General features: G+C 38.5%; 2 protein-coding genes and 2 pseudogenes across 3 annotated transcripts; 1 reads left to right on the top strand and 3 right to left on the bottom strand.

Moving 5' to 3' along the window:
- Positions 1-84: 84 nt before the first annotated feature.
- On the bottom strand, positions 85-4260 carry LOC120010752 (monothiol glutaredoxin-S15, mitochondrial-like). Of its 2 annotated transcripts, XM_038861584.1 has the most exons (7): positions 4152-4260; positions 3613-3697; positions 2629-2763; positions 2415-2514; positions 1067-1133; positions 536-614; positions 85-460 (listed from the first exon to the last, which is right to left on the bottom strand). In XM_038861584.1, the coding sequence occupies exons 2-7, from the start codon at positions 3679-3681 to the stop codon at positions 404-406; spliced, it is 507 nt and encodes a 168-aa protein (XP_038717512.1). In that variant the 5' UTR covers positions 3682-3697; positions 4152-4260; the 3' UTR covers positions 85-403. The 2 variants fall into 2 exon arrangements, with proteins under 2 accessions (XP_038717512.1, XP_038717510.1); XM_038861582.1 differs by lacking the exon at positions 4152-4260 and having other exon boundaries at positions 3613-3902.
- Positions 4261-4499: 239 nt separating this feature from the next.
- LOC120010749 lies at positions 4500-7314 on the bottom strand (annotated as a pseudogene).
- A 2429-nt stretch (positions 7315-9743) lies between these two features.
- On the bottom strand, positions 9744-12229 carry LOC120011243. Its single transcript, XM_038862311.1, has 4 exons — positions 12173-12229; positions 11953-12063; positions 11635-11855; positions 9744-11551 (listed from the first exon to the last, which is right to left on the bottom strand). The coding sequence occupies exons 1-4, from the start codon at positions 12227-12229 to the stop codon at positions 11377-11379; spliced, it is 564 nt and encodes a 187-aa protein (XP_038718239.1). The 3' UTR covers positions 9744-11376.
- A 7757-nt stretch (positions 12230-19986) lies between these two features.
- On the top strand, positions 19987-23495 carry LOC120010748 (annotated as a pseudogene).
- The last annotated feature ends 20 nt before the right edge of the window (positions 23496-23515 follow it).

Raw genomic sequence — 23515 nt, 5'->3', positions numbered from 1 at the left:
CTAACCACTTTTGCTGATGTCACTGTTTGATAATTTAATACGGAACCTTGCTCTGAAAGGCAAAACATAAGACAACTATCTAAATAAACTACCTCACACTCCTTATCATATCAATTTCATTTATAGTGAATAAAAGAATACAGTTCCATAACCTCTTAAGAATTAAGTTCCTCTGTCAACAGCTATAATTCAATTCTAGCTTTAATCTGTTTTCAACCAGGAAAAGGCGAAAACCCTATTACCGAAGAGGTTATATATATAATCCCTGCCTAGGGCAGTAGAAGTAGCAAGGTAAGAATGCTTAGAACCAAAATATGAAAACCTCTACAACATACTTGAATAACAACAGTGCTCCGAAATACCAACTCTATTAAGTAGAGGAACTGTCATTAAATTCAGCAAATTATTCAGACTTCTGGCTGGCCGCAATATCTTTGAGCTTTTCTTTGAGTTCCCCAGTCTGCAAAGACAAATCATGGCATTAGAATGAATGATGCATTGCATGTTGAGGGAGTGGAGGGTTGGAAGAACTAACCTGATGCATATTAAGAATTATATCTGAACCTCCAATGAACTCCCCCTTGATAAAAATCTGAGGAAACGTGGGCCAGTGACTGCATTGAAAGAACATGGAATGTGAGAAACAGAATGCCTTACCTTTAGAAGCACCTTGTGACAGTAAAAGAATGAAGCAGACAACTATAAAATCAATAATTAAGCTTGCATGTACAAAACCTCAATGTAAAAATATCTTAGACCTACAGTTGATGCAAGAAAAATTCTCTTTGAATAAAAAAAAACATCATGATAATGTTAGCAAAACATCATATAGCACATCAGGCAAACGTTTCACAAGGAAGATAAACTTTTGTATAGGGGTATGATGATTCGTGCACATGGCTAAACCTTCTATTTTGTTATTATACATTATCTCAGGTAATCACAGTACTGGCAGAAGGCATTTGTAAACTGAAAATTGAAGGCATTCTATAGACAGTTCAGAGAAAAACTTGAACGATGTTTACAAGACAAAAATTACACTTGTCATCACTCAATAATAACTTACCTGAACATTTTCACTGCAGTTTTCAGTTCAGGATTCTCCAGAATATTTCTAGCACTTAAGGGAACATCTGCACAGGGAGCATTGTAAGAACTAGAGTCAAGTTAAGACATATCGGTCATCATAATGGAATGAAACACTTTTCCCTTTTCTTTTAGACTTGTAAAAGTTCAATCCAACCAAGATGAAGGGATTACAACTTGAAACAACACAAACCACCAAAGTCACCTAGTTTGTTGGTCGGAAAAAGCCTGCTCCGGAAAAATAATTGAGTGCGGAACTACTAAAAGATAATCAAAGAACCTAGTGAACAACTTATCATTCAATTTCGGCAACTCTCAAGCACTGTAACTACAAGCCAACCTATTCTGCAACCCAAAAGGACAAAAACATTTCCAAAGAGTCATATTTTTCAGAGAATAGGCCAGAAATATATTTCTTGGAATTGGGCATCCTAACCCAGAAGAAAATTATATTTTCTGCGAAATATCCTTCAGTCGTTTGATAATGTCATGGCTATGCACAAGAAGCATACAATGAAAAACCAAGCAAAAGATCTACTTAATAAAAACTTCATTGGCAACACACGTGTTGTTCAAACTGTGGATCTGCAATACCAGGATGAGATTACCTAGATGCCTAGACTCGTGGATTGACCTTTCTTAGTAAATTTAAGATTCCAAAAAACAATTCCTCAAGATATCTCCATATAACTAACCATTGTAGAGTTTGAATCAATTTCCAATGCCAAAAGGCTGGAGAACATCTTTCATTGGCATCTCATTTCACCAGACATCATTCATACTAAAAGTATACTTATCCCCTGTCAATTACCTAAAAGTCAACAGAGGCATCCAACCATTGCTAAGACTCTTCTGGAGACCAAATGAATTCCAGAAGGCAAAAACACCACCAAGACAAAACTGAAGATTCTAGATACCATAACAAAGCCAAAACCCACAGACTGAATAGAACATACCACCTTCCAGTTAACCAAGAAGAAAAGGTAGATCTCAAATCAGTAACTGAATCGCATGGCACTAACTCTATCAGAGCTCATAAATCCAAAAACCCTATGCCCAAAGAAAACTAGAAATAAACAAAACAAAGGCTTTCAGTACAAAAGAAATCAGAAGGTAGACAAACATTCTTAGAGCAGATATATAACAATATACCAAGAACTTAGATCTTTTTGATTTCTAAATCATTTACTTTAGCTCATGGACCATTGATATTTAGTTATCACTTATCAGGATCAATCTATGCACATAATCACATAGAGACAGTTAAATAATTGAGCATAAGCGCAGGACAAAATTTCATGGATCAAACTAAACATCAGAAAACATACTGTAATGCTTCAACACTTTTACGGCCAGTGAACTGAATCCACACTGAGGAAAATCAGGAACCCCTTTCATGTAAATCATTACAGGGTTGTCTTTGACATCCTACAAAAGAAGATTGGAGGTAAAAAAAATGTAGAGTTTGCAGGATTGAGAATTCCTTGGCCAAGAAGAGATATGGTACATAGATGCAAAATTAATACAATAACTTACTTATACCTGCTCAACAACATCATTCAAAGAAAATTCAGAATTCTCAATTTTATTAGTCGGCTTAAAATCATCATGAGTGTCAGAATCATTGGGCACAGTAGTTGAGCATCTCAAACCATTGTGACTAAGCAATGCATATACCTATAGCAATCGAAAGAAAATTGGGTCAACGCCAATACTGGGTCATTAAAATAACAGCAGCAAATATTTGAAATGTGACACTGAAATATGTAATAATGACACAGGTTAATCTGTCATGGACATGCATTGTCATCTCCTACCATCATTTAAAATTCAGCATTATCAGTTTTAGCATCTTTTGTAAGAACTTATTTGTGAGGATTAAGGATCAAAAGAGCAACAAGAAGATGAGAATAAGGCTAACCTAAGCTTCAAGATAAATCTAGAATTTCAAGAAAATTACATATATAAGTTGAAATTACAGTCACAGAAAAACAGAAATTTACGTGTGTTAGCCAGAATTTTTGTCTTCTTGCATCAGATTATGCAGAAAAGAAAGTTAATGAACATATTTGACTGGTCATGGATGTAAAAGAAAAACTTTAAAATTATAGCCAGGACTTAGTTATGTGTGTTACTTGACAATCTCTCGATAAGGAAGACCAACAACAATGCTTCAACAGACTCTCTACTTGCAGCCAAATCATTTTTTTTGCTGAAGTATAGCAGCAAACTAGTTTCTCATTGTAGGAACCAAAGTAGAAACTAAAAAAGCAATACAAAATCCAAGAACACATTATGATTCCAGAAACAAGACATAAATAATGAGAGAAACACTCTATGGTTCCCTTCCCACCAATTATACAAGAAGATGAGACGACCCCTCCTTTCCTTCACTTGACCTATAATCTCCTCCAATTTTTCATATTTACTACTGAACAAAGTAACTAAGTAGAGAACAAAAATAAATTGAAAACCATCCTATACATTGAAATAAACTTGCAGTGCCGAAAGAGCTCAAATTCTTACAGACGTAGAATGAGCTGCTGGCAAACCTGCAATGCCCTTCAACAATACATTTGATAATGCCCTTGCCATGCGTTACTGCAATAACCTGCATTACAATTATTGGTGCGCCTAAAATCAACAAGCATAGCAAGAAAATGAAACAGGCATGGTAATGGAAGAAAATACACAAGATTTTAAAACCATAAAACCACAAGGACAAGGACATAAATCTATTTTACCTAAACTGATACCAAAAATTTATAATCCGCAGTCAAACAGAATAATTTCATCAAAAAGTTTACTTTCTTGTTCTTACTTTTCCAACGAAGTAGAAGCAGCATTGGTTCGGGTAACGAATCCAACTTCTCAGCCAACCCAACCAAATATACGTTCGACTAACGAATTTGAACAAATAAATGAATAGAAAAAAAAATATGAAAACCCAAATCGAACTTCTCAAGCCAACCCAACAGGGTGCAGATTACCAAAACTGCATGTTATTTTATTGTAGACAAAAATTGAAACGATAAAATTTCAACAGATGTAGAATAAACGATTACCAGTGAAACCTTGACAGTATCTGATATACTAACTCAGGTGACGAGGCTCTTGAGAGAGAGATTAAAGAGTACTTCATAGGAAAAGTGCAGAAGAGGAAAGGTAGACGATTCTACTTAGTGGGCCTTTGGGCTTTCAGTGGAATAACCCAACACTTAAACATTCTATGAACTTTTTAATAGGCCTATTTTGCGACTCTTAATAGATCATGGCAAAGGCCCATGGTTTTCAATAGAACAAAACAAAAAGAATAACGCAGCGTTTGATCTTGAAATCTGTAAGCTAAATGAACTTATTAGAGATCCAAGAAAAATAAAAAACAAACCAAAAGGATTACAATCCCTTGTGCTATATATGAACAAATGTTCACCACCCCTCAAAACAAATTAAAGAACACCCGAGCTGCTAGTTATAGTGCTAACAACTTTTTTAAGTTTTCACCCTGATCCACCACAACCAGGGAAATGCCCAAAAGAACGTAACGACCTAGAACATAAACGCAAATTTTATTGATTCAAAGTTACAGAAATTGCACAAGCTGCAAATCACCATACCATACAGATTTTGATCATCTTCGACTCCGCCAGTGCAGTCTCCGACTGTGTGACCTTCTGTCTGATCGCATTTGGCTTTGCCAACGCAATTGATTCCCACGAGATACTCTCTCGGATTGCGTTCGATTCTGCCACATGAACTGCGAATCTTGAGTCTGCCTCCACGATCGCCATCTATTACTCTGTCCAGTTGTATGATTAGTCGCCCTAGCATACCCTATTGGTTGCATTGTTTCTAATCTTCTACCTCGCACTCACCCTCTTCTTGGAGAATCCGAGGGCAAAGAGAAGGAACTGTCTAAGAGTTCCAGATAAGTAATCAAGTCACGGAAATCTAACTGAGGGTCGACGTTATTCTCAAAATAAGTACCACCATCGAACTCGTCCAACTCTCCCAACAGCAAATCACTGAGGCTATCATCTGCATCTGTTAGGTGCTCCAACCCCATCCAATCACTCTCTTCTCCAGCATTCAATTGGAATGTACTGAGGACGTCTTAAAGATCTCTTTGGTTCTCCAACCTCATCCAGTTGTTCTACCGCTCTGGGTCCACCTCTGTTGGACGAACAGAAGGGTGCTCAATCCTTGCATGCTTCCTCAGTTCTGAATAACTCCTAACAAAATCACAGGCCTCAGTTGAACAACTCCGCTTCTTACAATTCATGAACTGACGAGCAGACTCTATGACAATCCACCTAGATATCTGCCCTCGACAAAAGGGGCAAACAAGCTTTCGTTGCAATCCATCACAAGGCATGCTTCCGCGAGGCAGTGGCTCTTCCTCGCTTCCTCTTTGAGAGGTCATGCTAGCTGAAGAAACATCTCCTAGTATTGCTGTTGAGGGAGAGGAGACAGATGACTTACAGAACTGGTCAAGGCAATTAGAGTGACGTTGGCTTGTGTTGCACATATAAGGTCAACAACCCTTTTCATGGGAATCACATTGTAAAAGAACAGCATTGTGGGGATGTTCCATACAGATAGAGCACCTTGCGTCCTTCCATTCCTTCACATCTTCAGTAGACCCTAATGGGATGTTAGCCTGGCATTGGATGGCACCAGAGGAACTGTTTGCGTAAGGAGATGCTCTACAATGATTAGAAGTTACGGAATGGAGTTTTTTATCCTTTAGCATTCTGAACTCAAAATATTACCGACAGAAAACAAATTTGACCTTTCCTTACAAATGAACTATAGCAATAATTTGAGACGCCTATAAAATAACATCAAAATCGGAAGTGAGTACAGGATATGATTCAGATGAAAAAACAATGACAGAGATGAAGATCACCAGACAAAAAGAAAATGTCAAAAACTCAATTAAAATCGAGTTGAACAAAGCCCCAAAATTTTGACATTAAAAAAAACAGTGCACCAATGCCGAAGGACAGAGACATCATCACATCCATGAAATGCATCAAAGTGTTTCTCCATTTAGAATCATGGATATCATATGCCAAAATAGTAGTAAATAGCAGAGGCGCCCGTAACATCATACCAAAGTGGATAGAAATATTTCAGAAAAATAAAGTTAGAAACAAGAGACTACCAATTGGTTGTATCATGTAAAACACGCCCTATCATCTTCAGCTATTGTCTTTTTAAACTTCTAAGAGTTTAGCAAAGGTAAAGTTATCTTTGGAAGGATATAATATATTTCAACAAATCAATTAAGACAACCAAAACGCGTTGGAAAATTATAAAGATGGCAGCACCTATGCCTCTTCATTAAAGGATTCACAAAGAAATGATCTTACGACAGATTTTGTTGGCATGTGAATAGTAGTTCAAGAGGAGGAACTTACTGTCTCAAAGAAAATATCAGATTTCATCAAAACCCTTTCTTTCTTTTTTTTAACTTTTAGGATGGTTTAGAATTACAGGTTATATTTTGGTAAATTTTGGTTCCAAATTTTAATAACAGGCTTACATACAATAACACATAAACAAATTTTGTACTTTTAAAGTAATCAGATATAATCATGCACAAAATTAACCACTATGCCAAAACGAAGCTCGAATAATTCTTTACAATTTAAATGACTTTACATCAAGAGCTTCAAAACAACCTTAGCTAAAACCAAATCCAAAGAAGTATTTACTATTTACTCTTTACAACAAAATTTAACATCAAGAGCTTCAAAACGAAAAATTTTATATTTGTTACAAAAGTTCTTCCTTGACCTGGACCTCAACAGTATTTGACAAACAGATAAACTATCTTTCACCAATAATCGGATACACGTATCACCAATGCTCTCTCCCATATTTAATCAATCACAAAACATAGATCAAAAGCAATAAAACATCGCAGTTACTGAAAACCCAGCCAAATTTCGATCATGGAAACAAAAAAATTACCAAACATAAAACGAAATCAGCCGCACGAACATACACCCAAAACAAGAAAACCCTATATTTCAAACAGCCATGAACAACACCATCTAGGAATCAATTAGACAAAGGACGTGCGTAAAAAGAAATCAAAATCAATCTACTTGAAAAACAACTAAAAATTTTAGGTTACAACTGAAAGAGGGCTAGTCGAGGATTCGACAGAAAAACTTACTAGAAGAACTTGGAGAAGCCAAGGGAGCCGACCAACGGCGTAACTGAGGAGAGATGTGTGGCTATTTAAAAACTACTACCGACTTTTTTATCGTTGGGCGGTAAAAAGTTAACGACGGGTCATTCTTTCTTATTTTTATAAAAAAATCACGTTTTTCTACGTCATTGGCAACCGTTGATCACGTATACGGTTTTCAATGATTGAGGCCACCCGCCCTGCCAAACATTGAGAAGTAAGCTGGTTCTCGTTTGGTTAGGTCAGGGCGGCCGGTTTCGGGGATGCGCTGCCGATTTTTGAAGCCGGACAAGCTCTCTCAAAACCACTGAGATGGGGCGAGAGAAAGCAAAACCTTTAATTCCTTCCCCGTCAAAAGCCGTTGCTTGGCTCTCTGGTGCTTCTTCAGAATCTTCAGGTAAGATCCTCTGTTAGAGATAAAATATGAGCTTGTTTGATAGCAATAGTAATTAATCGTTGTTGTTTTAAAATGAATTGATTTGCCCGTCTAATGATATTGTTCCTTATACCTTATTCACTGATAATTCGACTAATTAAACTAATAGAGTCGACTAGGCCTCTCTCAGTTGCAACCTAAAGTTTGAGAATTGAGTCTTTCTTCAAGCTGATTAGTTGGATTTCTTTTTCCACATGTCCTATATCAAACTGATTCCTAGATAGTGTTGTTCATGGATGTTTTGAAATTTTGGGCTTTCATGCATTTTCTTCATTTTATGTTTTGTAATTTTTGTTTGGATGATCATAATTTATATGGGCTTTCAGTAATATATGTTTTGTGATTGGATTACATATGGGGAGTGCATTGGTCGTGTGTCCGATTAATGTTAAGAGATAGGGTATCTATTTGTCAAATACTGTTGCGCCCTAGCTCAAGTGTGTAAAAATATATGACGTTGATGTATTCTTTTGTTGTTAGGTGTTAAAATATAAGAGATTCTTTGACAAGCTTTTTAAATCTAAAATACGTATTGCTTGATTTCATTACAAATTTTAGGAAAAAAAATTCACCTGAGTTGAATGAAGGCATTATAACTCAGGGTACTAGAATTGGGTGGAGAAGTTGGCTAAGTTTTTGAGCGTCGTGAGATTTGATAGGGGTTGGTTTATGAGGTATGGGGGAGATTTGGAATTCAGAGTTGGGGAGGAAAAATTCATTTTTAAGTTTGTTGTGAAGAAATGATTTCTCTCCTTTTATTATCTTTATTTTGTTACTTCATGTCATTCGGTAACCTTCAGACTCCGCCAGACAATACTCTTTTGAAGTTCTTCCTGTATTCTTGTTGCCGAAGGTGCTTTAATGATGGGCAGTGCGCATTGTCTGTGTTTGAATCAACCCTATTTACACCACAAGTGCAACACACACCTTCATGTTAACTAACACATCTCGTACATACACTAATGCATTTTAATGCTAAAGGTACTTTCATATTTCTCTTGTGGAGCCTATGTCCCTCTGTCTCTCTCTCTCCCTTTTTTTTTGTAACATAATGTAATTGGCGGAAACTTTGTAACAGGTCTTCCTGATTTTGAGGTTGAATCAGCAGCTGCTGCAACACCAAAGAAAAGTCAAATAAGAAACGAGTTGCGACTGATACAGAGCCTGGAACTACAGGAAACATTGTTAATGCTGATAAGCAGTGCCAAATGATAATTTTTAACTGAGTTTGGGCTTCAGCATAAAATGCATCGAACTGAATTTCTACAATATACAAAACAGGGTAAACCCTAGAATACTAACAAGGAGACTATTTCTAGATAAAGCAATACTGGATTTAATGTTACAACTAGAACTGTTGATTTCCAATGAACGTTCACATGACTTGTAATATGGAATAACCCCATTCAGTATTTGGCTGATACATGTTCATCCAATGAATACATGCTTAGATTTATGCTCAGTATGAATCTCAAGAAATGATTGGGAAGGTTTAGATGATGCAGCAGCACACATTGCGCAATTGTTGTCTGCAGAGCCAGCTGATGGTACTTTCTCAAATTAACTACCTGCATAATAACATGTTTAATTTCACACGAGGCTGAGAGACACGCTGCAAGCTTACCCATTTTGCTATGTAATGGAACTTATGTGTATCCTTCTCTATTACATGGCCAAGGTTGAATTCTGCGAATGTTTTCAAGTGTTTTGTGTCAATTAGATAATATATAGATCTATGCTCTAGCCTGAATTGTACAACTATTTATCTTTTTGACAGAGCTTGCACCATTTCCTGGAAAATATTTTGTGTAACATATATTTCTCAGTTAAATGTATTGTCATGTAATTATGTGGAAAAAAATGTAAGAAGGAAGTTTGTCTATGTCGATGAATTCATTTTCAAGAAGTTCTTCAAATTAAAAGGAGAGTCTACTGTGCATCCCAAAATGCTTTTAGAATTTTTCCTGAGAAACTTTCACATTGCATTGCAGCGGATAAAGTAGTTCCATATAACTACGGAGAGAACTCAACCAATTTCTTATATGCAGCAGGATTCCGGCACTTCACATTTAAATTCTATGATGGATAATTATTTAATTCTTCAATCCGCTGGATTTTGCTACTTGTAGCTAACATATAAAGCAAGAAAGTAATTTTGTGAATGGATTGATTTTGCAGTGACGAGGTCCGCAACTGGCTCACTGCGAGGCTGGGGCTTAAGGGTTCTCGCTCATAATGTGGTACCTGATATGATATTTAAGCTAGTAAGGTTTTGATCTCTCTCTCCCTCTCTATTTCCCCATCTCCCCTTATCGACCATGCCTGTCTGGTTCTCTTCTCAGATGTTTATGGACACAATATAATTTTGATTAACTACCATGTATTGACTATATACGTTCAACAAGAAAAGAATTTCTTTCTACTGCAGCAATGCATGGTAACCAATATTGACAAAATCCACCATTTTGGCATCGGTAAGATGACCAAACATGTTCAAGATTAACAAACTGCTCTATGTAACAGATATTTTGGAAGGAATATCTTTATCACTAAAGGATTCTTCCATTTGCTACTTGTGTAGGCTACCAGCAAAATTTCTGAACCCTACAAGGGTGACAAGGCAAATAAATAGCACCTCTGCCTGCAATAATTCTTCCTTGTAGTCTTGGCCGCATAAAGATTTCATTTTTCTGTACTTGCAGGCAGTTTCTTGGCTTTCAACCTGAGAAGAGCACTTTGAGATGATTTACTTTGCTTTCAAGAAGCAAGGCCTTTTAGCATTAATCAAAGTTTAAGATGAAATAACAATCCAATGACTTGCACCAACATGCACATGCCGTTCACTAACTGCCTTTATGATCCTTCTCAGGCCCGTCAAAGCAATCTTTAGATTTTATTGCATGGACTGAGAGGTGGGAAAGAGGGCATGGATTGCAAAATAAATTTGCGGCCGCTTCTCAAGCTAGGTAAATACCTTGATTTTGATCCCTGTGGTTGATGTTGAGGCGGTGATATTCGTTTTTTATTTGGCGAGTAAGATTCACCTGCCTTGGAGGGAGTAGAAGTTATTCTGAGTATCTCAGGCGTGTCACCGCCCTTCAGTATGGTATACTGAGGGATGTGACAACCAAATTCCTGTGGGGGCATGCCCTCAGATAATTCAGCGGCAAGACTCAATGGTGAACAACTCCAGGGAGGGTAACCGACTGAAGACTGGTAACTCCTCCTGCAATGTAGATCAATTTGTGAAACATTTGAGGAGTTCCCGGCAATAGGATTGCTGGAATAAGTCACTGATCCCAAGTTCTGATGTGACACAGGTGGAGTTCCGTGGATTATATTCACAAGTTCTTCCCAATTTGGTGAGCATTGCACTCTCCCAGCCTTGATGGAATCTGCAGTAACAGTCTCCTTTTGGTTTCAAGTTTCTGATGGCATGGATTCTCACATCTGCATCCATCAGAACATCCATCTCTAGCCTTTAATAAGAGCAAACAAGTTTTCTAAACAAAATCCACGGTGATCCAACCTGCTACTCTGACTTCCATTTCGAGTGAAAATGAGCATTATTTTCTTGTTCATTGTAGAAAAACAGGAAACCAACAGCATGACTTTTTCCTTTTTCAAACCACCATGCCACTTCACTTGGAAGTCAATGCAGCGAGCTCTGAAAAAGCGACTGCAGTTTCTGGTATAACATAGAGCTAGGAACAAACATCAACATGTACCTGGAAACATTCACAATATTTTTTAAGGCAATTTGACTTCTTGCAATTGCTGCCCCTTTTGTGCCTGGCTGAGGATGGTGTCGTCCAGTTCCCACCTTCCTGCAGAGTTCAATGTGCTCAAAACAAATTTTCCACAAGACCAAGTAATAAGACAAAACCTTAAAGGAGCAAGGAGGGACAACCATTTAATTTGCTGGAGAGTCAGTAACAGACTTGACAATCTTTGGACAAATGCAAGGGGATTACGGGATTGAATTTGGTGTCGTGTATCAAGCACAATCTCCTCATATTCGGGTTTGTTAAAGCATTCTGTGCATGCGCAACAGTCCACACAGTAAACTCCTGCCGCAAAACCCTTGCAGTACCTTCCAGACAAAGAAACATAGAACACAACTGACAAATGCTAAATATAACAGGAACCGGTGCAATGTTTTGGACAAGTTGTGCTTTTCTTCCTCAATTAGCAAAAGCTCCATAAAGAAAGAGAAAAGTTGTGAAACCAAGCACAAAGACAAGAAAAATTTTGACAGCAAAGGAGTGCAGAATATAATTATCATCATCATCTCATTAGAACCTTTTGTCCAAAGTAGTATGTGGTACAGGACATAATACTAAGTTTCCAATAGAACATTAGAGTCAAAAACTCCAATACATCATGAGCTTCATCTTGCCAAGCACAAAAAGCAAGAAAAACTTTTAACAGCCATAGATAGTCCTTACCCGCAATTCAATGCATTTCCGAAAATACTGCCCAAAAGTTTCGAATTTTTGGGTCATGCTTCCTGTATACTTACAGTTTCAAGCATTTGAACCTTTTTTTGCAGCCTTCACTCTCATTTGTGCCTGTTTACCCTCTTTCTGAATAAAACAGAAATAAACAGGATGAGTAAGCAATGCCAAAGGAGAATTGAGAATCAAATTTGTGCCACTAAGGATTCTAAATGCGTACTTCTGTCTCTTTCTTTGTGAACTTTCTTTGTTCAACTCTTCAAACCTGTCAGCTATTGGAAAACTGGCAGAAGTGGCTGCGTCAACAGCATTCGTTTCTTGCTCATCTTCTTCCATTTGACCATTAGTTTTTGCTGCAATGGCAGTAAATGAGTTGATGATTGAGTAATTTGCTAAATTCTGGCCAGATACCAAAGTATTTGCCAGATACCAAAGTGAAATATCTACTGGAAGAACTATAAAACTCTTCCATTTCGGTCGTCAATGGTGATGTAGAAGGAATGCCATGGTGTAAAGCATGTTACTACAGAAATATCATATGAAGTACCTGACATCCCATAATTCTATGGTCTTCATGGTTGAAGATATCTGTCACTTTGCGATCATGAAAATAGTAATATACTTTATTTGAAAACCAAGATTAATAATAATCATATATCACACCATGCATGATGATATTAGTCTAATGCATAACATTAGACTATTTTCTATACTTGTTTGCACGATATAAGATTGAGCTCAGAGAGTCAGAAATTAATGAATGAATACTCAAATGGAAATATACAAACACCTGGTTCTTATTTACACAGAAAGGGAATTCAACCCACAAGCCAACATTGTACAAAGAGTTCAACTACAAATCAATACTAAGGACAAACCAAATGGAAATAGAACCTCCCAAGGTATAAATAGGGCATAACATTGAAAATAACTCTTAGAAGTATAACAGCTAACCATCAAAAGACAAAGGAATATCATCCAATTAGTAGCATCAGAAGAAGAGAGTATTTAAGTCGTACCTCCGCAGGTCCTTCTGATATTTTTGGCCTCTCTGCACCATCTTCACATGCCTCGACGATATCAAAAGATTCAAGAAATTGCGGATCGTTTCTGTTCCATTCCTTATGTGGGCTATCAGGAGCCTGCAACATAACATCTTCAAAAACCTGCAATATGAGGATTTCCTTAAATCATTGATCATCCGTCGACACTCTTATATGCACTTCCACTTAAAAAAAGTAGAAACCTTTTCCACATTCTGCTGTTCACCTGAGCCATATATTGTTTGTCATGGGGCACTCTAGATTGAAGATTCAGAGAATTAGATGCTTCCAGGTGAAAATTAAATTTCCTTGGATTAAGCAAGATGAGTGAAGCATTGGTAATGGAAAGCAAATTTTAAATTTAAATTGAAAATGAAAATGAATAAAGATATTTTGGATGACACCTTACAAAAAATGCAGAAGATAAATAAGGTATTTCAAACCTTTTTCCGAAAGTTGGTTTCACGCTGAAGATCTTAACGGGGTGATTTGAGCACGGGTGGTGGGCTTGAGAAATTAATTTCTGTAAACCTTTGTGAATAGGGTACTGCCTTAACTAGCTCTAGAGGAGATAGTGTATTAAGGTAACAAGTTAGAGGAGAATCCTACAAGGATAAAAGAAGCAGAAGTAAATAATCAAAAGCAGAAGTTACTGAAGATTATCCACATAGTTAAAAAAAAATCTCATGAATAAATGGAAAAGTTGAACACCTTGTTTGCCAGATGATGTCAAAATCGTTCAATACAAACATTAAAGATATATACATTCTGAAATACTAATTTGAATTGATGTATCACAAATAGTGAGACTTTTACACTCGATTGAGAGATCAATTCATAAGTGATTGAAAGGACCACAATTTCCAAACAATCAATTTCAAAGTGGGAGTGAAAATTTATAAGCATCTCCCCCTCTTTTCCTTCCTCTCTACCCATCCTTTCTTCCATTTTCCCATCCTTCCAAACAAACAAAAGCAATAAATTACCAACCTTATACCAATAAAAATAAAAAGTACAGCGTAAAAAGGTTTTGAGAATGTATTTGTTATTATTATTGAATGGAGAATAACATACAAATATATAGCATGAGGTTATGCTTTCAACTATATTACAAGCAAAAGACTAAATACAGAGAAAAGTAAAATGTATCCGTTGGAGAGTAACGGCTAATATTGAGTTGTACAATCATTGTCAGTAAATAGCCTAGAGATAAATGTGTTTTCTAGAACTTGATTTTAGTTGTGGGCTTTGGTTCATTGGGCTTTGATATATCTTCTTTACCTTCCCTCAAGATTGGGGGCCCAGCAAGGAGACCAATCTTGGAACGCAGCTTGTGAAAGGGAGCTTTGAGAAGTGGCTTGGTGAGAATATCGGCCAGCTGATCAGAGGTATTGATCTTGATGACGTTGAGGGTGCCGTTGTGTACAAGAGAGCGAACAAAGTGAAGGTCGACTGCTATGTGTTTCATACGGGAGTGTAAAACAGGATTAAGGCTAAGAGTTGTAGCACCTTGGTTGTCACAAAAAATTGGAGGGGGGTAGGTGACAGTCCAATGTAAATCATGAAGGAGATGTTTGATCCACACGACTTCAGATGCTGTGGAAGCTAATGCACGATATTCAGCTTCAGTGGAGGACCGAGCGACGGCCCGTTGTTTTTGAGAGCGCCATGAAATAGGGTTTGGGCCAAGGAAGATGATGTAGGCAGAGGTAGAGGACTTGTCGTCGGGATGGCCAGCCCAATCTGAGTCCGTGTAAGCATGAAGGCGAAGATCAGGCGTTTTGAAGATAGTGATGCCTTCAGTATAGGTACCTTTAAGATATCGGAGAACACGCTTGAGAAGAGAGAAATGTATGTCGGTAGGGTGTGCCATGAACTGAGCAAGACGGTTGACTGCGAAGCAAACATCTGGTCTGGTAAGACTCAAATATTGGAGACGGCCTACAATTTTACGATATTGAGTTGGATCCAGCAGAGATGTCCCGTCAGTTTTAGTTACAGCAAAGTGGGCAGGCAATGGAGTGGAGACTGGTTTGGCACCGTCCATATCCGTCTGTTCTAAGAGATCACGAAGATATTTTTGCTGAGAAAGGAACAAACCACGGGAGGTGCGTGTGACTTCAACACCTAAGAAGTAAGATAAATCACCAAGCTCTTTGAGAGAAAATTGAGAAGCCAGGTTATGAGTGACCCTGTTAAGAATAGCAGTGTTAGAACTTGTGAGTATCAGATCATCAACATAAACTAAAATGTACATAAAATGTGAATTTTCGCGAAGAGTAAACAATGATGTGTCGGCAAGGGAGTTAGTGAAACCCATGGCTATTAAGCTTGTACGCAATGCGTTGTACCACGCCCTTGGGGCCTGCTTGAGACCATAAAGGGATTTGTGCAGTTGGCATAAATAGGTAGGATGGTCTGGGTCTTGAAAGCCTCGAGGTTGACGCATGAACACTGTCTCAGTAAGTTTACCATGTAGGAAGGCGTTGTTGATATCTAGATGTTGAATAGACCACTGCTGAGACACTGCAATAGATAAGACAGTACGAATAGTTGCAGGTTTAATAACAGGACTAAAAGTGTTAGTATAGTCAATTCCCGGGCGTTGGGCATAGCCTTGCGCAACCAATCGTGCCTTATATCTGGCAATAGTGCCATCGGGGTTGCGCTTGACCCGAAAAATCCATTTGGATCCTATGGGTCGTATATGTGATGCCGGGGGAACTAGAGTCCAAGTTTTATGATGCATAAGAGCATCAAATTCACATTGCATGGCCGCTTTCCACTGAGGGTGTTGGAGTGCTTTGGTGACGGAGGTGGGTTCAAGAGATTGGGGAAGAGAATGAATAGTGCTTAAGTTGAGAGACTTAGGTTTGAATATGTTATTCTTGGAACGAGTGACCATAGGATGGGTGGTAGTGGGTGGGAAAGGATGGGTTGTAGTGGGTGGTTCAGACAAAAGTAGGTTGGGTGGTGTTGGAGTGAGTGGAGAACACACATGGGGTGTGGGGTTTAAAGATGAGACAGGATGAGATAGTTGTACTAGTGGGGCAATAGGCGTGTAAGTAGGAGAGATAGTGGAGAGTTGAGGGGTAGGTGTAGGTGGGGACTCATGATAGCTAGGAAACAAGGACTCATCAAATATTACATGACGAGACAGATACAATCTTTTGGTGAGTGGGTCAAAGCATTTGTAAGAGCTTTGAGAGTTGGAATATCCAAGAAAAAGACAAAGCTTGGATCGGGGCTCAAGTTTGTGATGTGTATAGGGTCTTAACCATGGATAGCAACCACACCCAAACACCCGTAATTTAACAAAATTAGGTGGTTTTTGGAAAAGCATTTCAAATGGAGTAACAGGAGAATTATGAGAAATAGGCATTCTATTGATAAGATAGGCAGCAGTTTGAAAAGCAAAAGACCAAAATGAATACGGCAACTTAGCAGAGTGTAAGAGAGTTCTAGCAGTTTCGGTAAGGTGGCGATGTTTTCGTTCAGCCAAGGCAACGTGTTGAGGTGTGTGTGGAGGGGAAGGAAACCAGCTGATGCCATGTTGCATGAGATAGGATTTGAGCTTAATAAACTCTCCCCCATTATCACTGTAGAGATTACGAATAGGTGTTTGAAATTGTTTTTCGACTAACTTGTGAAATTGTGTAAACACTGAGTGAACATCGGATTTACGTTGAATGGGAAATAACCAGGAATAGCGAGTAAAATGATCGACAAAAACGACATAATAATTATAACCATCAATGGAGGTTGTGGGAGCTGGTCCCCACACATCACTATACACTACATGAAGAGGAGCAGAGCTGGTAACACTTGAGTGGCCAAACGGTAACTTATGACTTTTATTAACTTGACATGACGTACAGAGAGAGGAAGTGAGACTAGTTGTTGGTGTACATGCCAACTTGAAAGAGTTCAAAATAGTGGTAAGATTTTTGGAGGAAGGGTGACCAAGACGAGAGTGCCACCTAGCAAGAGTGATAGGACTTCGAGATGGATAAGTAGAGGTAGTGAGACATTTCATGGAGTGGTGGTCCAGGTGATAGAGACCATCAATGCAACGACCCACGGCCAGAATGCGACCCGTACGCTGATCCTTAATAACACAATGGAAAGGGAAAAATTCAATAAAAACTTGATTATGCTTAGTGATCTCATGAACAGACAATAAATTTTTATCAATGAAAGGAACACACAGTGTATTGTTCACGTGAAGTGGTCATGTGATAGTGGGAAATTGAGTGGAACCCACGTGTGTGATATGCAAACCTGAGCCATCTCCTATGTGGACTTCTTCAGTGCCATCATACTCAGAATGGATGGAGAGATTAGAGAGATCATTGGTCATATTGTTGCTGGCCCCGGAATCAAGAAGCCAAGACTGAGTGTGAGATGGGACTGAGTGAGGAGAGGCCGCATAGTTAACAGAGGGTGACTGGTGATTTTGAAAGACTTTGAACTTTCGGCATTTGTTAGCTGGATGACCAGGTTTGTCACAAAGTTGACAGACCACCCTATTATAACCACGACCACGGCCACCAGAGGAGGATGACCTGTTGTTGTTCCAGTTTTGATTTGATCTGTTGGAGTTCCAGTTTGACCGTGGAGGTCCATTTCCTCTGCTTTGGGATGGTGGATGGTTGGCACCAGGCTGTTTATAATGATAGTTGGCTGTGGTGAAGGAGGGAGGTGGAGCCGATGTAAGTCGGGATATGAACCCCTCTTGGGCTACAAGAATGTCCTTGAGTTCTTCAAAACAGAAGGGGGTTTCTCGGGTTCGAATGGAACCAACGATACCAGTATAGTCCTCGCCCAAGCCATCAAGAATATATAAGGTGAGATCATCTTGTGGTATGGGATGATCAATGAGAGCAAGCTCGTCTGCAAGGCTTTTAACATCTTGCAAAAATTCAGCCATAGGTTTGATGCCTTTTTGGCAACGGGAAAGTTGTGACTTTAGTTGAAGAACACGGGACCTAGAAGAATTTGCAAATAGCTGGTGAGCTTTGGTCCAGGCTACAGAGCTTGTTGCAACATCACCAATGAGAGGGAGAACAGCTCCATCTATAGATGCAGAAATGGCATGTAAAATAAACTGATCTTGACTCTTCCATGTATGAAATAGGATGAATGCGGAGTCATCTCCGGTAGGAGTGGTGGTGGAAGTGGTGGGTAAGGCAGGGCAGGGAAAACTGCCATCAACATAGCCGACAAGGCCATAGGCCCGTAAGAGAGACAACATTTGAAGACGCCATGATGGAAAGTTTGTTGATGTGAGTTTAAGGGGAATAGCAGAGACAGCATGTACGGTAACTGTGAGGGTGGTTCCTGAAATAGGAATAGTAACAGAGGTGGAGTTTCGGGAAGCCATGGAGGTAGGTGGAGCAACAATTATCTCGGTGGAGTCTTAAGGCTTCGATACCATAAAAAGGTTTTGAGAATGTATTTGTTATTATTATTGAATGGAGAATAACATACAAATATATAGCATGAGGTTATGCTTTCAACTATATTACAAGCAAAAGACTAAATACAGAGAAAAGTAAAATGTATCCGTTGGAGAGTAACGGCTAATATTGAGTTGTACAATCATTGTCAGTAAATAGCCTAGAGATAAATATGTTTTCTAGAACTTGATTTTAGTTGTGGGCTTTGGTTCATTGGGCTTTGATATATCTTCTTTACAGCGATCATCATCAAACTGTAGGAATCGCCACGTACTGGAAGAACTATTCATATTGGTTTCCACCTCAAACCCGATTACCCATCCAAACAATAGAAAAATTGAGACCAAAATGAGGATAAATTCTTCAAATGGGGCAAGAAAAATTTGGGGGAACGGAATAATATTTCTAAAAATTCAATTTAATAGCTGGAGAAAAAATACCTGGAGAAAAAACTCAAAAAGAATGAACACTCAACACAGTGAGCCTCTCTACGATAATCTGTCTCTATTACAGTATAAACCCAAATTGAGACGGAATTTAGATTAAGCTCATTAATACTCACTCTCATTCTTATCAAAGACTGACCATATCAACAGATGAAAAAAGAAAAGGAATTGATTGATTACACTGCACAAGAAAACATAATATAGCAAAGAAAAAGGGGGAAGGGTTACCTCCACTGACGGCGCAGCCGGCTGGCGATCGCGTTCAGGGGATCCATGGAGTGAGAATTTCGTAAACCCAACAAAATGCGGCATTCTACGTTATGCGGTGTTTGTCGAAAGGGTGAAACCGTGAAAGACAGGGCACAACAACATTGTATCATGTTTATACTTCATAAAAAAAGAGGTTTTGAAACCCTGACCTTGAGCGGGAATGCTTTGTCGGATTTTTTTCCTCTCTTCAATGAGGATGGGCTGGGTGTAGTCAAGCTTACGTAATAGGCGTAGCCCATTGGGCTAATCCATGTCCGAATATAAGTTGTCATTTTTAATGGGCTCAAATTTTGGGTTTGGGCTCCACTTTATCGTGGGTCAGGCTCTATGAGTTTTAAATGGGCCAATTAAATGGGCTCAATGGGAAAACCCCATGAAGTCCAAATCAAGCACTAAAACTACAAGGCTAAAATCCTACCTTCCACCCTCTAAGTCAGAAATGTCAAATTCCTAACGAACAACGCATTCTCCCAAGCAATTCCAACTATGCCATCAATTTCTGCCGATGAACTACCGATTTCAAAACCTTCTAGGCGCGCCTTAACGCGGCGGCAATGCCGTAATCACACAGGATGCAACGCTGATCTCACCGGTGGCAATTTAAGGGAGGGCTTTTTTTGCACCTGGGAAAATGGGAGTTGTTGAGGAAGGATGGGTCTATGCAGGCTCCAGCAAAGTTGACTGCCTGTGATTATCATAGCGCCCTTGGTATGGTGGTGGTGGGGTTCTCGAACGGAGTTTTTGGATTGTACCAGATGCCTGATTTTGTGTGCATACGTTTGTTGTCAATATCAAGGGAGAAGATTACGACTGCTGTGTTTAATAAACTGGGGAATTGGTTGGCTTTTGGCTGTGCAAAGTTAGGGCAGTTGCTTGTGTGGGAGTGGCGGTCTGAGAGTTATATACTGAAGCAGCAGGGGCATTATTTCGGTGCAAATTGTGTTGCATATTCTCCAGATTCACAACTCTTGCCTACTGGAGCAGATGATAATAAAGTCAAGGTAAATGAGTATTTGAAAATATACTCTGAGAAGGATATGCTTTGGTATTTATTCTTTTTATACTTTGTAGCTTGGCTAATTTTGGTATTTGCTATTGCGGTTAAGAAATGATAGAGGCTATGCATAGTGCTTGAATTGCATAATTTTCAAGTAACTGTAAGATTTTGAATCATACAGGCTATGCATAGGGGAAAAGGGTAAAAAGGGACTAAGAAAGAGAAAATCAAAGCTCAAATCAGTAACAGTTAACATAAAGTATCCAAAAGCAAAGGAAATCAACAAGGGACTTATTTAGACCCAGAATGGTTGCAAGGTTCTTTAAGTGAAGCTCAGAAAGAACTCATTATACGTTGTCTTTTCTTCAGTCATTTGTCTATTGATAACTGATAGAAGGCCTGATATGTGATGATAGAGGATTTGAGTCGTGTTACGAGTCAGAATCAGTTCAAGTGTACATCATTTATTTACAAAACTAGCTGGCAGCACTCAAGTAATTAGTATTATTATCTATCCAGAACTATGATGGGAGAATTATTTGGTTTTTCCTTCCTGGTGCAATTGCTCATAATGGACATTTTTTGTTGTCATTATCTATCCAGAACTATGAGAATTATATGGCAGATTTTTGCGTGTTATTTCGTGCAAAAATTTTGTATTTGGATACCTTATGTTATGCATGGTTGATGTTCAGAATTTGCTGCATGTTTGTTGCAGGTGTGGAATGCTCATCAAGTTTTTGCTTTTTAACATTCTCTGAGCACACTAATGCAGTCACTGCTCTGCACTTTATGGCAAATAATCACCGTCTCTTAAGTGCATCCCTGGATGGGACTGTTCGTGCCATAGATATTTGGTTGGTCAATGAAGACAGGCCACTTGTTGGATGTGCTTAGTGGTCATGAGGATCCTGTTCATGGCTTGATGTTCTCTCCTGTAAATGTGAGTTTACTTCGTCTTTATTATTTTCTCTTTCTCTAATCTCTCTCTTTTATTGTATTGTTTGGATTAGAAAACTATTTTTTTTGCATGAATATCTTGGGATTCGTGATGCACTTGTCTAGGATTTGGAGTTTAGTTTCACTAGTGTCAAATATGTCTACCGCTTGTTGAGGACTTGTTGGTAGAAATTGTTTTCTCGCCTGCTGTCACTTAAGAAATTGATACATGTTGTTTCTTCTCAAGTAGGCAATCTTAGCTTCCTCATCATGGGACAAGACGATTCGGTTATGGGATGTATTTGAAGGAAAAGGTGCTGTTGAATCATTTTCTATAGACATGATGTTCTTACGGTGGTTTACCGTCCAGATGGAAAACAATTAGTTTGCTGCACATTGGATGATCGGATCTCTTTTTGGGACCCGATAGATGGCTTGTTAAAGCTCACTATTGACGGACGTAGGGATATTGCTGGAGGGCGTCTTATGACTGATCGTACATCAGCAGCTAACTCAAGCTCAGGAAAATGCTTCTCAACTCTATGTTATTCTGCTGATGGGAGTTACATATTTGCTAAGGGAAGCAGCAAATACATCTGCATGTATGATATTGCTGATCAGGTTAGAGTCTTGCATTTTGTGAGGACTCAATTTTCCGTTTTGCTGAACCTTTTGTTTGTATATACTTTGGTTCTTCTCATTTGTGGTCCGGAGTTCAATTTATTTAGATGCAAGGCTTGTGAAGATGCGAAACAGCATTTGCTCCATGCTCAAAATTTGCATTCATGCTTTACCTTGTCTGAAATCTTCACTTAAGAAATTTAGGAGTTGATACTTCCATGTTTGGCCTAAATATAGATTGGTATAGGAATTCAATTTAACTTGTGCTTTGGATACTGAAGGGGGCACATTGTCTAGCTTTGAGTTATTAGGCGAAAATCTCTCCTAACCTGAAAATAAAACGTTATAATAAAATAGGGATGCCTTAATGTGGATTCTCTTCTTCACAGATAAACATTTCCCGTCATTGCTTTTGCACGCAAGATTGATGTCTTATTTGATCTTTTTTGTTTCCTCTGTGATTAAAATATTGGATTCATGTTGCACACATTTTGCTCCACCGATTTCAAATAATGCACAATCTCTCTCTACATGGAGTTTTGGACTTCTTAAACTCAAAGAAAATGACAGATACCGGCCCAATTGATCTAATTTACGATGATGAAAGTGATGTAGAAGAAAGCGTTGACATTTGACAAGCAAACCCACGGGACATTAGGTTATGATTTACCAGGATCCATGCCTAACCGTGGAAGGCCCATTGTTCGAACGAAATGCCTTAGAATTGCATCAACAGCAGCAACAACAGAAGGAGTTCTTATATATTCAATTGATGACTCATTCATCTTTGATCCAACTGATCTTGACATAGATGTTACACCAGAACTAGAGGTAGTTTTCTGTGCTTTTAAGTTCTAGTGACTCACTTTTTGGCTATATTAATTTTATCATGGAACTACTTTGCACGAGGATTCAATTTTACTTGAAAGTCTTTTTTAATGATAGTTAGGTGAAGGTGTGAAACAAGTTTACTTATGTGTGGCAATGTTTCTGTTTACATTTTTTCATGATTTTGTTTTAATTTACCTCTTTTGGTATCCTTTTGTACAGGCAGTTGATGCAGCTCTAGATGAAAATAAACCGAACAGAGCTTTGATCCTTAGTCTTCGTTTAAATGAGGATGGCCTAATTAAAAAATTCATCTTTGCTGTTCGTCCAGTAGATATACCAGCAGTTGCCTCAGCAATGCCTCACAGATATTTGCAGAGGTTAATCGATGCATTTGCAGATCTGCTAGAAAGCTGCCCACACTTGGAGTTTATACTATGCTGGTGTCAGGTACCCCTTTTTCCCGGGTTGCCATTGAGCTTTCCAATTTTTTGTTAACAACGTATGTAGATGGCCTTTGTCTGATGTTTTTGCGAATATCTATCAATCTTTTACTTGTCATCAATTTTTGTGGCAGGAGGCTATGCAACGCTCATGGTAATTCTATTCAGCAGAATTCCAGGAATCTGCTTCCTGCTTTAAAATCCTTGTAAAAGGCAATTACCAGAACACATCAGGATTTGGCGGATACATGTTCTTCCAATGAATACATGCTTAGATATTTATGCTCA

The sequence above is a fragment of the Tripterygium wilfordii genome, chromosome 12, assembly GCF_013401445.1.
Source record: "Tripterygium wilfordii isolate XIE 37 chromosome 12, ASM1340144v1, whole genome shotgun sequence".
In the NCBI taxonomy this organism is placed as follows: Eukaryota; Viridiplantae; Streptophyta; class Magnoliopsida; order Celastrales; family Celastraceae; genus Tripterygium; species Tripterygium wilfordii.
The sequence above is the reverse complement of the archived record's forward strand: the minus strand, read 5'-3'. Positions and strand labels throughout refer to the sequence as shown.

What these genes read in the sequence shown, in the direction of transcription:
- LOC120011243 (XM_038862311.1), bottom strand. Translation starts at nt 12,229, where the DNA reads ATGACCCAAAAATTCGAAACTTTTGGGCAGTATTTTCGGAAATGCATT. An exon ending in TTTTCTTGTCTTTGTGCTTG is followed by an intron (nt 11,856 to 11,952) that starts GTTTCACAACTT and finishes TGTTATATTTAG; the next exon opens with CATTTGTCAGTTGTGTTCTA. An exon ending in ACTCTCCAGCAAATTAAATG is followed by an intron (nt 11,552 to 11,634) that starts GTTGTCCCTCCT and finishes TGAACTCTGCAG; the next exon opens with GAAGGTGGGAACTGGACGAC.
- LOC120010752 (XM_038861584.1), bottom strand. Translation starts at nt 3,681, where the DNA reads ATGGCAAGGGCATTATCAAATGTATTGTTGAAGGGCATTGCAGGTTTG. An exon ending in TGAATGATGTTGTTGAGCAG is followed by an intron (nt 2,515 to 2,628) that starts GTATAAGTAAGT and finishes CTTCTTTTGTAG; the next exon opens with GATGTCAAAGACAACCCTGT. An exon ending in AAAAGTGTTGAAGCATTACA is followed by an intron (nt 1,134 to 2,414) that starts GTATGTTTTCTG and finishes CTCCCTGTGCAG; the next exon opens with ATGTTCCCTTAAGTGCTAGA.